The sequence below is a fragment of the Hypomesus nipponensis genome, chromosome 5, assembly GCF_054491055.1.
Source record: "Hypomesus nipponensis isolate SF chromosome 5, ASM5449105v1, whole genome shotgun sequence".
Classification (NCBI taxonomy): Eukaryota; Metazoa; Chordata; class Actinopteri; order Osmeriformes; family Osmeridae; genus Hypomesus; species Hypomesus nipponensis.
In genome coordinates this window covers 13,843,026-13,856,475 of record NC_140365.1, presented here as the reverse complement: position 1 = coordinate 13,856,475, position 13,450 = coordinate 13,843,026, and the positions used below count along the sequence as shown (strand labels likewise).

Sequence of the window (13,450 nt, the reverse complement as noted above, 5' to 3'; positions counted from 1 at the left end):
ACGTGAAGTGAAGAATTTTGGGAACTGATACTATTCTAATATTTGTCAAAACTTTACAATTTTTTGTATCCCTCCCCTCCGGTCTCTTTCTCTCTCAGGTCACCCAGGAAGTGGGTTATGGAATTTTCTCAGACTTTTCCAGCATTCAGTTTGTCAACATCTCTGGCATGATCAACTCCCTGGATCCCAGCGCAGGCACCATCACCTACCGCCAAGAGATGGTGTACAAGTTCTCCTGTCGCTATCCACTCCAATACCTTGTGAACAACACTGAGATGAGTGTGTGAGTGACTGAGAAGCCTTTCAATATGTACTTTCATTCCTAATGTGAAATACAAGGAACTTATGGAGTCTTTAGTGCTGTTTTTGCCTGGCACGATTGAACCAAGCCAAAGTATTTACAATTTCAAGGACTACAAACAGCTTTGACTATGTGTACCCTTTTCCGGACAAAAACTTTTTTGAGTAAAATATGGGGTAAAAATATGTATTTGCACATAGGACATACATTTGGACAGTAAATTATCTACAAAATATATAATCTGCAACTTCTCAGAGTTATGTTGCTACCGACCCCAATTCAAGACAATACAGTGACGTGTTCAAATGTATGGAATTACCTGGGCTACTTATGGTGGGCTATACCCTTAAAGCTTGTATTACCCAATGTTTCAAGTTTCAAGCTAAGTGTAGTTCACCTGTTGGTGTGATTTTGCAAGTTCCCTCGTGTATCAAATGATGACCTGGTTGGTGTGGAGTTGTGTTCTTCTCGTGACAAATTGAATTAACTGAAAAGCAGCCATTCTGATTCCCTAACAGATCTGGAGTAAGCCTGGCGGTAAAAGACAACAATGGGAGTTTCATCAGTACTCTAAGCATGCAGCTTTACTCAGTAAGGATGAATTGTATGATTTCGGTCACTGAGCAAACAGAAAAAAGCCCCAATTTGTCATTTTTCACCCCTCCTGTGATTGTCTCCAAGGACATTTCCTACACAACCTTGCTCACGGTTCCAGATGGGGGCTTGCAACTGAAGACAAGGATATTTGTACAGGTCAAAGCCACCAACCTTACAACAAGGTAAAGTAAAATAATCATTTACTGGATCAATGGGGATCATTCTAAAATAACATGTGCTGTAAAATAACACCGTAGAACCACTACAAAGTCAGATATTTAGAAATCCAATGGATGACTAAATACTGTGCAAAGTACGCTTTGAATAAAAAAAAAGGTAAAGTTCACTCAACTTTTCCCTCTGATCTCAAATGCAGTCTATGCTGTTCTTATCAGTAAGTAGCCTGAACTTTCCTAGAGTTTTAGCTACGGTACTAATGCTGAAGGCTGATATCGCATAGTGTCGTTGCTAACGTGTATTGACGTTGTGAATGTGTGTGTGTATGTGAGAGAGATGCGTGAGTGACAGAGAGACGGAGGGAGAGCAGGGAAAGGAAATGCAGCTGAACGAATACGCTGTGTGTTTTAAATAGCGTTAAAAAAATAATAATGAAACGCAATATGTGGCGGCCGGTGTTGATTCTGTGGTGCACCGCCACAAATGAGTCTATGTGTGGGAAACACTGGTGAAATCTTTACTTAATTAACATTTTCGTATCCTTTGGAGGAGGAATTGTCAGCCACAACTGCATATATAATCATACCAGATAAAGTATAAAAGTATAAAACAACAATCTCCTCTATAGATTCAATGTGCTGCTGGACCGCTGTTATGCTACAACCAGTCCTTACCCTGTCAACAGCACTTTCTATGACCTCTTTGTTGGGTAAGTGAGACTTCTTGAAAGGATGTAAACCTGTACTGTATGACACACCTTGTAGTACAGTGATATATCTAAATTATATATTTGTTTGTTTATAGTAATATTTTGTATTCATTTTAATATCTCTTTTAAAGTGGTTTTAAAGCAGAACTGAAAATGAGTTTTAAGTTCTTCACACCAATTTGTTGTTAACTACTCATCCAAATTAGAATGAAAAAACCCCACAGACAAGTATGTTAAATTAGGCTTTGAAATCATGAGAAAATCAGCATTCCCTGCTTGATACTGGGGGGGCATGTCGCCTGAAGAAGCTGAAGCTCCGCCCCCTCTAAATTATTGAATTTAGCAACCACAGCAACAACTAGCTAAATCAATTGCAGATATCAGAACAGACCTACCTGCAGTCTCTGAGTGTTTTATGTGTTAATTACTTTGTCTTTGCATCATACCAGGTGACTAATAGAATGCAGGTTATTTAAACTATCTGTGATCTGATGTAGATAGGTGGCTGTGACGTAGATAGGTGGGTTTTGCCCCACCTAAACAAAACCTGAGCTGAAAATGGTGAGAAACTGGTCAACGGTCTAACGACAAAGTTTTAAAGCTTTGCACATAATGTACTGAGAAGCAAATCATGGAATTTTCTTTACAGCACCTTTAATTCCAGGTATCTCTGTGTGTCCGCGTTTAGTTTCCAACGATTATTTGGAGAACCGGGCAATCTGCAAAGTTTGAAATGTCGCAGGTGTCCTTTTTATAATCCAACAAAGTGCAGTGCCGTGGTTTACATTGTTTGGTTCAGCATTTTGTCGGTTCAGTGAATTTAGTTTTGTTAATGAACCAATGCGATTAAAAAATGCGTTCACAATTAAATTAAACTAAGCTCTTAACGCACCGGAGTTCATTATAAGGAAAATAGGGAAATTATGTTATTTTGAATCAAATTCACTTTCACAATCTATATGGCTATAGTGCTGACTGCTGGCGTAACATTGAATCGGCTGCTTTCAAAGGGGTTTGCTGGCTAGCTAACAGAACAACAATAAAGTGGATATACTTTAAGTATAGATCAGTGAATTTGGTTACATAAATTAATGTGTTTACTGATGTCAAAACTGCCTGCACATTGCAAATGTACATGCAAGTACTGTATGGTAAATTAGGCCTTCAAATATGACTGACTCAACCATTGTGCATGTACCGTATTTTTCAGAAAATGAGATTAGCATTTTCTATAAATCGCACTCCATCAGAATGGAAACTTTGTTTGTAAATGAGCAAAAATTTGGCGTCAGAGGAGGGCAATAATAATCCTTATTGGGTACCAAAGACGTCACTTCTGTGAAGCCTGCCGCCATCTTTGTGTCTGACTCAACCCATTGTATTTGTATCCAATAGTACTAGTTGGTGATATATATTAATATGTAGTAATAATATAATAATAATAGAAATATAATAATAGTATTGTTTTCTATTGGTTCTTCAAATTTAAATTTTTATTGTCTAATTCTTTTGGTTAGTTAGTTAGCTTTCATAGCCAACGAACAGAGTCAAGAACATAGCACATAAATGAAGCAGAAAGACAACGATATTTAGAAAAAAACATTTATTATTGGCTGCGATCCATATTTATTACCATCAACTTGATTTTGTCCCTTAAAGTCTGCGAAACATCTGCCCCAACTGTCCTTTCCCGACATATGTATCTTGTACAGAATCCATCCCCATACACCGGAGATAGCCTGAAGGCTTTCAAAACTATAGCAATATGCAGTTGCAGGATGGGTGAACCACACCAAGATATGGCATCTGGAGACAAAACCCATGCATTTCATCACAGGACATGTAAGTTATTCAAACGCGATTATCAACCTTGTTATTTTAGTGTTGGTTAAGAGTGCCAATGAGGTGTAGCTAAAGCATTCCCTAAGCAGATAGGAGAGAATGGTAGAATATTAAATATGTGCATACTATAAAGATATTGGCCAACCTAAGGAAGGTCATTTCCCTTTCATTTTTTTCTCTCAGATATTCTCTTATCCACATACTGTACTAAGTACAGGTAGGTTTATAACTAGTTGTACATGTCATGTGAGACATCAGCTTAGTTAGCTAGCTTACTACACAATTTGAATAACGTTAGCGACTAGCTAACGTTTGTTTAACAATGTTATAGCTCACCATAAACAACTCAGCTTGTGTAAACATTTTCCTGTTAAAAAAATAATTAGCTAAAAAGGACAAATGTAGCTCGTGCCAATTTATCAGATACAAAGGTTTTTATTAGATTTTTTTTACTTACCTGATACAGTGTTCACTACACAATATTGAGTTAGATGTTGGCTGCCAGTTGTCTCTTCTAATTGCAGCCAACCATTTATTACGCCGATCAAAATCTTTTGGGATATACTGAAATTGTATCTCTGGGTTATTTTGGCGACTGCTGTTGCATCCAACACCACAACATATGGCAGGCACTTTTTACTTTCTGTGGGTTACTTTCTGTACTTTCTGTTCTATGTTTATGGTGTGACCGGGGCTTAGCTACACTTTCAGACACAAAGATGGCGGTGCTTAAACACAGTGACGTCACATGGTATCCATGAATAGAAGTTTTTGAGCCGTTTCCGCTCTACTTCCTGAACTGCTCCCCGATATGCAATCCACTTCCGTTCTGGCGGGCTGGGTTTGTTTTGCTAGCTAGCTCCGTGCCGACAAAGCACTGATATCGCAGTGACAAAGAGGATATAAAATGTACAGCATGAAGTAAAGTGGTTCGGGAACGACGTGTGCGGCAGTTGGTTGCAAACACTCAAGAAAGCACCTGAGCGAGAGTTTAGATAGAGAGTGCTACGACCAGTTTTAAAACCTAGAATTGCCTCTAGAATCGCCTCTAGTCTGTTACAGTTATACTAAGTAGTATGCTTATTGTTTGTAGGCTATTCACATTTTGTTGGTGTTCCTTTGTCCTATTATTGCAGTGGATTTAATAATTATACATTGATATGTGGATATAATAATTCAAACCTTTCAAAGTGCCAATACACACATCTGTATAAGCCCGGCATGAGGTGTGTAGCCAAACGGTACTTGTTTAAAGCAGTCATAACCGGGTTCATAGGAAGAATAGATAGATACATAGGCACTTTAGGCAGTGACTAGCCACATAAATAAGGATAACAGTGTACTGCCTGTCTTGTCCTTCTGAAGTTGTTAAATTGAATAGGCCGAACATCAACATGTAACATCAAGTATAGCCTAAAAATTCCAAACGAATTAGCTTTCAATGTTACGTATGCCTAGGCTACTTGGACCGTGTCCTGGCAATAAATAAAGAACATTATGCTACATGTTTTGCCAGGATAACTGGCAAGACCATTGAATGTTCATGAAGTTCCTGTGTGTTTATTCCGTTGTGCAAACCACTTCCGGCGGAAATGAATTGCATATGTGTAGAGTTATGGCGGCCCCCTGGTTTTGGAGCGTAAACTTGTGTATACCATGGTCTCTGTGAATACTCGATTCTGATTGGCTGCAGGACAACAACTGCGTCATTGCAGCAAAACTGTCTTTTCACCGTTCTAAATTATTCTGCTGGCAACATAGTATATATACTATGTTGCCAGCGGAATAATGAACAGGTGATAAGGACATATGGCTATCGTGATCAACATAAAGCACATAGGAAATGTATTTTCTTCCTCCCCTTATATCCCTGAAATGTTCAAATAGAACTGTGTTCATCTATGTTTAATTCAACTTAATGCCCCATTATTTTCACCTTGTATGCATTGCATTAGGCTACTGTGTATGAGTTCTCTTTATCTCACCCTCATTACCTCACCAGTTTAACAATCCTAAAAATCAACTGCTACTTGTATCAACTATTTAATTATGCATTAATTCAACTTACTGGGGGAGTAGGATTTTGGCAACACTGTTCATCATACCTGCCAAAATCCTACTCCCGCCCATATCTTGGGAGTATAATATCTGACACACCCCAAAATTATTTTGGTGGCTCCTCATGCCCTGTAAAGTGTGCCATAAAAAGCTTTTGATACTAGTTGCAAAAATGTAAAAGTTAGAAGGGGAGTAGTATTTTGGCGACACTGTTTTTTGTACCTGCCAAAATCCTCCCTCCCCCAAATAAAATCTCAGGTTGGCTGTGACATCTGCCTCAGAAGGTTCCATCACTGTTGTGCTAAAATCCAACTGAGAGGAATATGTCTGTGCTGCCTGCCGTATATCCCTGACCTGTTGTCATGGTCAAACCTCAAACTTGTGAAAACTCTTATTTAAATGTACACTATTTCTTTCTTTTTTTTCTACCTGTTGTTAAATATATCATTATAGTTTTTTGTTTGGAAATCAAATCACCAATCAAAATGTTATCATTTATTAGATGTTTTCGACTAGCCATTCACAAAGGGAAGGTCCAGTCTTGGCTTATCAGGTACTAGAACCAAGCACTGTACATTGCAAGTTAGAAGATACTTACAAGGCTGTGGGAAGCAGGATCTATAAAATGGATATGATTGTAAACACAAAACAGTTATGTTGCAAGTAGTTTACTGAGAGGGAAATAGGAGTTGAATTCTGGTATGAGGGACCTGTGAGCAGGGGCCTTTTATATACATTTGTAAAATAATGTAGCTATACTCATATTACAATTGGCATTTAGTAAGTAGACTATAACAGCAAGTACAACGTAAACAAGAATCAGAAGTGAATAGTTCTACTAAAAGTGATTTGTACAAATGAATACAAAGAAGAATGCTCGCTTTAACCAGACAGTGACAGCCTAACAGCAGTCGCACATAATTCACATATTACCCTCATTCCGATAATAGGACAGCGTAGCACAACATCGACATCAACATGGTTTTCAAGTGCAGCTCCAAATTACGTTTATTTTCGTGAGTGAATCATTCGGATTTTACGAGTAGAATGACATACAAATCGTATCTACGGAGCCCAAGACATGACATCCGAAAAAAATCAAATAAATCGTTCCCACAAAATACTAAATCGTTCCCACGAAATACTAATTCGTTCCCACGAAATACTAAATCGGTCCGTGTACGTGAGTTTAATTCCTTATATCATTATAACGGAACACGCATGAATACGAAAAACGTTTGTGAGTCCGTTTTTTCGTTTTTCTGCAAAAACTGAAAAACTTATTTTGTTTTCTCGTTTTTTAAATACAAACCATAAAACAACTTTATATTTGGAATTTTCTCACGTGAGTGGAGGTAAGCGTGAAATGCCTGTCATTGGCCGAATGTGTCTTCAGCACTACCTGTTCCTTCAAAGTAAAAGTTTCCCCCGTCTAACTCGATTAGCCTAATATGGGTTATTTATCAGTTAAATTTTAGGGTCTCGCTGGGTGACTCACTGCAGTCACTCAAAGATATTGACCTTTTTATTCCTTAGACTAGTGGTCACCAATCCTGTTGCAGGAGAGCTCCCTTTGTGTATAGGTTTCACTCCACACGGCCTTAGCTGCCGTTAGTGAGTGGTTGCACAACTAACTAGCACACACATGGTGTACTTTTCTCTGTTCCTTTGGGATGCAACATTCAAGTACCATACAAAGTCAAATACATTTCAACACCTAACTGCACCTTCTCTTTCTGCATGAAATACTGTATCTTAAATATATCCAGATACATGTGTTAGTTATACTACATTCATTTAAGAACTCTGAAATCCAAACAAACATTCATGCACTTAAACTTTATAAAAAATGTCATTTCTGAAGAAGGGTCATTTCAGGTTTCAAATCAATTTTATTACAGACAAATGCAAAAGGGCAACATGACGTTAAACTTGGAGCTTTTTTTATATACAAACTGTATGTCAACACTTAATAGAGCAACAAGGAACAGAGAAAAGTAAACCATGTGTGTGCTAGTTAGTTGTGCAACCACTCACTAACGGCAGCTAAGGTCGTGTGGAGTTAAACCTATACACAAAGGGAGCTCTCCTGCAACAGGATTGGTGACCACTAGTCTAAGGAATAAAAAGGTAAATATCCTTGAGTGACCCAGTGAGAGCCCCAACCTATATCCAATGAAAGATGTGTGGCATGTTTTGAAGATTGCTCTCCATCAAAACTACCCATGCAACTTGACACAGCTTTTGTATTATTGGGGTGTGCTTGCCTTCGGCGAGCACAAACCATTGTTATCTCACGTATATATTATTTATTATTTATTGTTTCTTTTCGCCCCCCTAAGGATGCCTCAATATTTGGACTACATAGACAACGGCGATGTCAAAAGGTTTGTCTCGGTAGCGATTGCGTTGGTTGTATTGGGATTTACGTTCCATTGCACGGTTTAAGTAGAAATAACGTTTTTGTGGCGAAAAGTGAAGCTAACGGTGGCTAACTTGCTAGCCACAGTCACTGACGCCACTAACGTCACTAACGTCACAAAAACTCGCGTGACTATCTCTAGCAGAACATTAGTTTTGCATCTGTTAACTTGGGGGATACTAGTCTGCAAGGCAGCTGCAGAAACGCCACAAGCAAAGAGGCCAGGGTGATATTTAATCATTTTACTTTGTGATGTGAAACATAATTGTGAAATGTAATGTACAATATTAGCTGATATTATTAAGTAAGTAGGCCCACATCTACTTTCGGAAACGGTAGTCTACTATTTCACTGAAGCATTAGCATCATGACATTAGCCTCTGTTGCTTGGGCAACACATACTACAGTGGTCATGATGCATCTGTTTTTAATCGTTAAAATAAACATTCCTCATAAATACGTTTTTGTTGTAGGATTTATTTTGACATTAATAAACGATTTGTTGGTGAAATGACCATTACCTGTGGTTTCAAATCAGTGTGGCGGCTCACTGCAACGCTGTAGCCTACCCGAGACACTAATGAGTAGCTAACAAAAACATCTCCACAGCTGTTTAGGAAGTCAAACGGCGACGGAACATGTTCGGCTTTCCCCTTACTCAAAAGTTTTTCAATAGGTGAAAGTATCTGACTACTAACCTGAACTTCATTGCCACAGCCTAAACTTTGTCAATGTCAAAACTTTGTCTGTTCATGAAAATAATTAATGTCAGCCTGCTTCAGCCTTGCTTTGCTGTAGGGTATACATTTCACTGGGTCTTGCAGCGCTGCTTGATTTACTGAAATTATTATGAAATGTTATGTTTTACTATTTGCCTTCTTAAGCAAATAACAGTATTTCCCACTCCTCATAGTGTAACTGAGACGACCGTAAATAGCCTAATTCATCTTTCAAGTAATAAGCCCCCGTTGAAGTGTTGAGCAGGAAATTAGCTGGTCTGTAGAGATCTTGGGTTGGTGGTTTTACTGATGCAGAATTCGCTCAAATAAAATCGATAGACGTAATGAGTGGCACATAACGTGAAGTAGGCCTAACATTGCATTTTATTTTGTTTGAGTTTTAATAACTTGTCCAGTGCATTGGGGCAAGTAGCACTAGCCTAAATTGATCTTCCAGACTTGCCGTACAAAAAAAAATCCACTCTTCCCGGACAAGCCTTAGCTACATGGCTAGACTGTTGATACAGATCAGAATCCATCATATCTTGGACACTCAAAATCAGCAAATCTTGCAGCCAAATCAAGTAGCCTATATATATAGGCCTTTATATGGCTACAAACTTCTGCTCGGTTTCTAGCTGGCTACTTGTTACCAAGTTACAACTTTGTAGCAGGGGCATTCTTTGTCTACATTGCGAGCTAAGAGTGTCTGGTAATGATGTCGCTATAAATAATGATGTTAAACCGAGACCACTAAGCCCTCAAAGAAAATGTAAGGTCATAGAAACAAAAGAAAGGTTTGAGGTTACTCTGAAAATTATTAATAAAATAGGCTTCTAATAATAAAACTGCTAAATCCTTCTCTAACTAGGCTCCTCTATCATGCATAATGAAACTTAACATTTTTTAAGTAATCAATAAGCCTGCGCTTGCCCTCATTACTCAAATGATGCCGTTCAGGGCGTTCAAATGACATAATAGGACGATAATAGGAGGATAATAGGACATAATAGGGCAACCAACAAGTTGTTTATATCTGATTACAATTTAATAAGTTATCTAGCGCTGCATCTTCATGAGCTACATTTGGTCTCCTTCTCTTCCAACCAACCAGTATCACCTCTCCTCCATCTGAGTGATGCATGTCATTTTTACAAACTTATTATCAAGGGAACACAATGGTCAGAACTGTAGTCATACACTTAAATGCTTTTTGAAATATGTAAACACCAGGAGAGTATGGGCAGCTGGGGCAGCCTCACAAGCCTCACACCCTCACAATTTCCCCAGAAATTGTATGCTCTCTAGTTAATAGTGCAACTTATTTTTGACACTTAAAAGTAACCATTCAATTAGTGGAGTATGGTGTGTAGATGACTGGGGGGAAATTTGAATGCATGAAACTCTGTGTCAGTGACAGACTACAGGGAGGTCAAGTTCAAGTCTTTTATTTGTCAGGTACACAGAACAACACAAGGTTAGACTGGGCACTGAAATTCTTAAGACAAGACAACGCAAGCACCTGGCATAACATAACATATAAGTACACGTAACATAATTTACATCTATGCTGAGCTTAAATAAGTGAGACTTCCTAAATATACAGATAGCAATAAATAATTGACTATACTAACCCAATACTAAAACTTCCTAAATTACAGATAACAATAAATAGTACACTATACTAACCCTAAATGCACATAAAACCTGTTTCAACCCTATAACCTATTTTAACCTAAGTGCAGTACAGTACAATAGTGCAAATTTGCAGATCAGTGACTAAGTCAATGACCATACATGAGCCTGGTGGCGAGGTACAGTGAGGTACAGTAGTGCAATGTTACTGATAGTGCGACCAGTAGCTGAAAGTGACAGAGTATAAGTGACTAGTGTGCAGTAAATCAATGTCCATATCAGTGTCCATTCAGAAGCCTGATGGCCCTTGGGTAGAAACTGTTGTCCAGTCTGCGTGTGCGCGACCGGATGCTGCGGTAACGCCTGCCAGAAGGCAACGGGGTAGAAATACTGAAGGATGGGTGGGAACAGTCTCTTAGAATCCTGCTGGCTTTCCTCAGGCAACGTGTGTGGTAGGTGTCCTGTAGGGCTGGGAGCTTCCTGCCGATGATTAACTCAGCAGAACGGACCACACTTCGTAGGGCCCTGCGGTCCCTGTCTGTGCAGCTCCCATACCACACTGTAATACAACCAGTCAGAATGCTCTCGATAGTGCATCTGTAAAAGTTAGTGAGGATGACTGAGTCCATACCAAACTTCTTCAGTCTCCTCAGGAAGAAGAGGCGCTTACGGGCCGCTTTGACCACCTTGTCCGTGTGAACAGACCAGGTGAGGTCATTGCTGATGTTCAACCCGAGGAACTTGAAGCAGCTGACCTTCTCCGCTTCCAATCCATTGATGAGTAGGGGTGCATGCTCCTCCTCCTGCCGCCTCTAGGTCAAGCGCCTAGCGGCATGCATAAACTGTGTCTGAGCAGGGTGCACAGGATCATCAGTACATAAGAACCTCACATGCTGCTATCCCTGCATTTCAGTTGCACATTCCATTTTCCTCTGAACATTTAGAATTGCCATGATGTATATATTGTTACAGTTGTGTGAAAGAAGTTCAATGGAATGTTGAATCTATAAGCACTATCAGTTAGCTAACAATTTACAGCAACACCACCACACTAAGGGGCCAATAAAATTGATTGATGTGATCTTATAATATTACTAATACAAATATAAATGGAAAAACACGACTAAGCTTACAGCATTTTGACATTAGTTTATTTAGCCTGTAGATATCAGTAGGCCCTAAAAAATTAGATGCATTGAATGAAGTTGGAAGGGCGAACTCCCAAGTCAATAAAGATTAATTGGCAAGTTTATAAACGCAAATAACCTAAAATGTAACTGATAGATAACCCATATTAGGCTAATCGAGTTAGATAGGGGAAACTTTTACTTTGAAGGAACAGGTAGTGCTGACGACACATTCGGCCAATGACAGGCATTATACGCTTACCTCCACCCACGTGAGAAAAATCCAAATATAAAGTTGTTTTATGGTTTGTGTTTAAAAAACAAGAAAACAAAATAACACGTCAAGATCAGTTTTTCAGTTTTTGCAAAAAAACGAAAAAACAGACTCTTAAACGTTTTTCGTATTCATGCGTGTTCCGTTATAATGATATAAGGAATTAAACTCACGTACACGGACCTAAATCGTTCACACGAAATACTAATTCGTTCCCACGGGTTTTACACCTGACTCGACTTCCTAGGAGTAGAAGAGTTTGGATATGTCACTGTAATTAACACAAATTGTGATTAGATAAGAGAAAGTCTCAGCCTCCAAATGGACATTTACTTTCTTAGCAGTTAAACAGGGCTTTGAAATATACAGGTCACATGACCAAATAGCTATTGAAGTTTGAAATATTCAAAAATGTATCTAAAACTGTGTGAGGTGAAAATCAACAAAATAAAGGCTGTGCAACATGTATGCATAGTCAGTGAACACTGAAATGAATTTGAGGATTATAGGTCACATGACCAAAAAGCTATTGAGGTTTGAAGGTTTATTTTGAATAAATAATACATTTTTAATAACTTGAGATGAAAATGAACAAAATAAAGGCTGTGCAGCATGAATGCATACATCTTCAACAGTTTAACATTATTTTGACACTGCTACTTTATGTTGTTGAGAAGCGATTGACTTTTGAAACGTGTAATTTGTTGACGGTCCTTAAACATACGCGTTGTTTAGGCAGCCAAAAGCATTGGCTAACGGTGCGTTCACACTGCAGCGACGCGAATCGCTTGCCATCGCTCGTCTTCCCACAGTTCACCACGCTCGGGGCGTTTCAAACAGATTCATGTAGAATGTAGTTCTCTAAAGTCACTGTTGTAGTTGTAATGGCCAAGTGTGCAGACTTCGATCGCAACATCGATCAAAATACAACTTGTATACAAAATACAAAACTGTTTAATAGACATACACGTTGACGTGTGTAAAAAACGTTTTATTATATTACTCAGTATCTGCTAATCTGTCGATACTGATAGGGAGTTCCAGCCGTAATGTCACTAAATTGAATTAGAAAGTACAAGCACCAACAACTTCGGCAACCTTGCGCCATGCTTCGTTTTTTAATTTTTATTAACATCTCTGTACGAATACAGCTAGGCTATGTATCGTACAGGACCGGGTAAGCAGCCACACAAACGATTAGTTTCTCATCCACCTTGAAACCTAGAAAGCTAGAAATGTTTACCATGGTTGCTATGTTACGAGAAACAAGAAAACACTCCGATTGGCCATCGCTAGCGAAAATCGCTCCTCATTTGCATAAAGTTGAGAAAATCTCAACTCTGTCGCGTCGCCTCGCTACCCACAATGCACCACGCAAGCGATTCGCCTGGCTCCATAGAAAATTAATGGAAAACATGTTGTCGCTCGCATCGCGTCGCTGCAGTGTGAACGCACCGTAAGCGGCCGGTCGTAGCGGTGCTAACACCGGTTAAAATAACACAATACTGGGCGTCAGCATATCTGTTGAATATCGAACTTCAAACCAACTTTACTACGGTCATTCACCAGCCTAAAATACAATACAATCA

The 13,450-nt window shown here is 38.9% G+C and overlaps 1 protein-coding gene across 2 annotated transcripts in view; it reads left to right on the top strand.

The window, feature by feature from the left end:
- LOC146288782 (zona pellucida-like domain-containing protein 1) overlaps positions 1 to 13,450 on the top strand; it is a 64,756-nt gene that overhangs the window by 29,741 nt on the left and 21,565 nt on the right. For both annotated transcript variants that reach the window (XM_084698202.1, XM_084698201.1), the window contains exons 5-8: positions 99 to 283; positions 820 to 892; positions 983 to 1,080; positions 1,704 to 1,784. In XM_084698202.1, the coding sequence (XP_084554328.1) occupies positions 99 to 283; positions 820 to 892; positions 983 to 1,080; positions 1,704 to 1,784 (437 nt within the window). The remainder of the gene's footprint in view (positions 1 to 98; positions 284 to 819; positions 893 to 982; positions 1,081 to 1,703; positions 1,785 to 13,450) is intronic.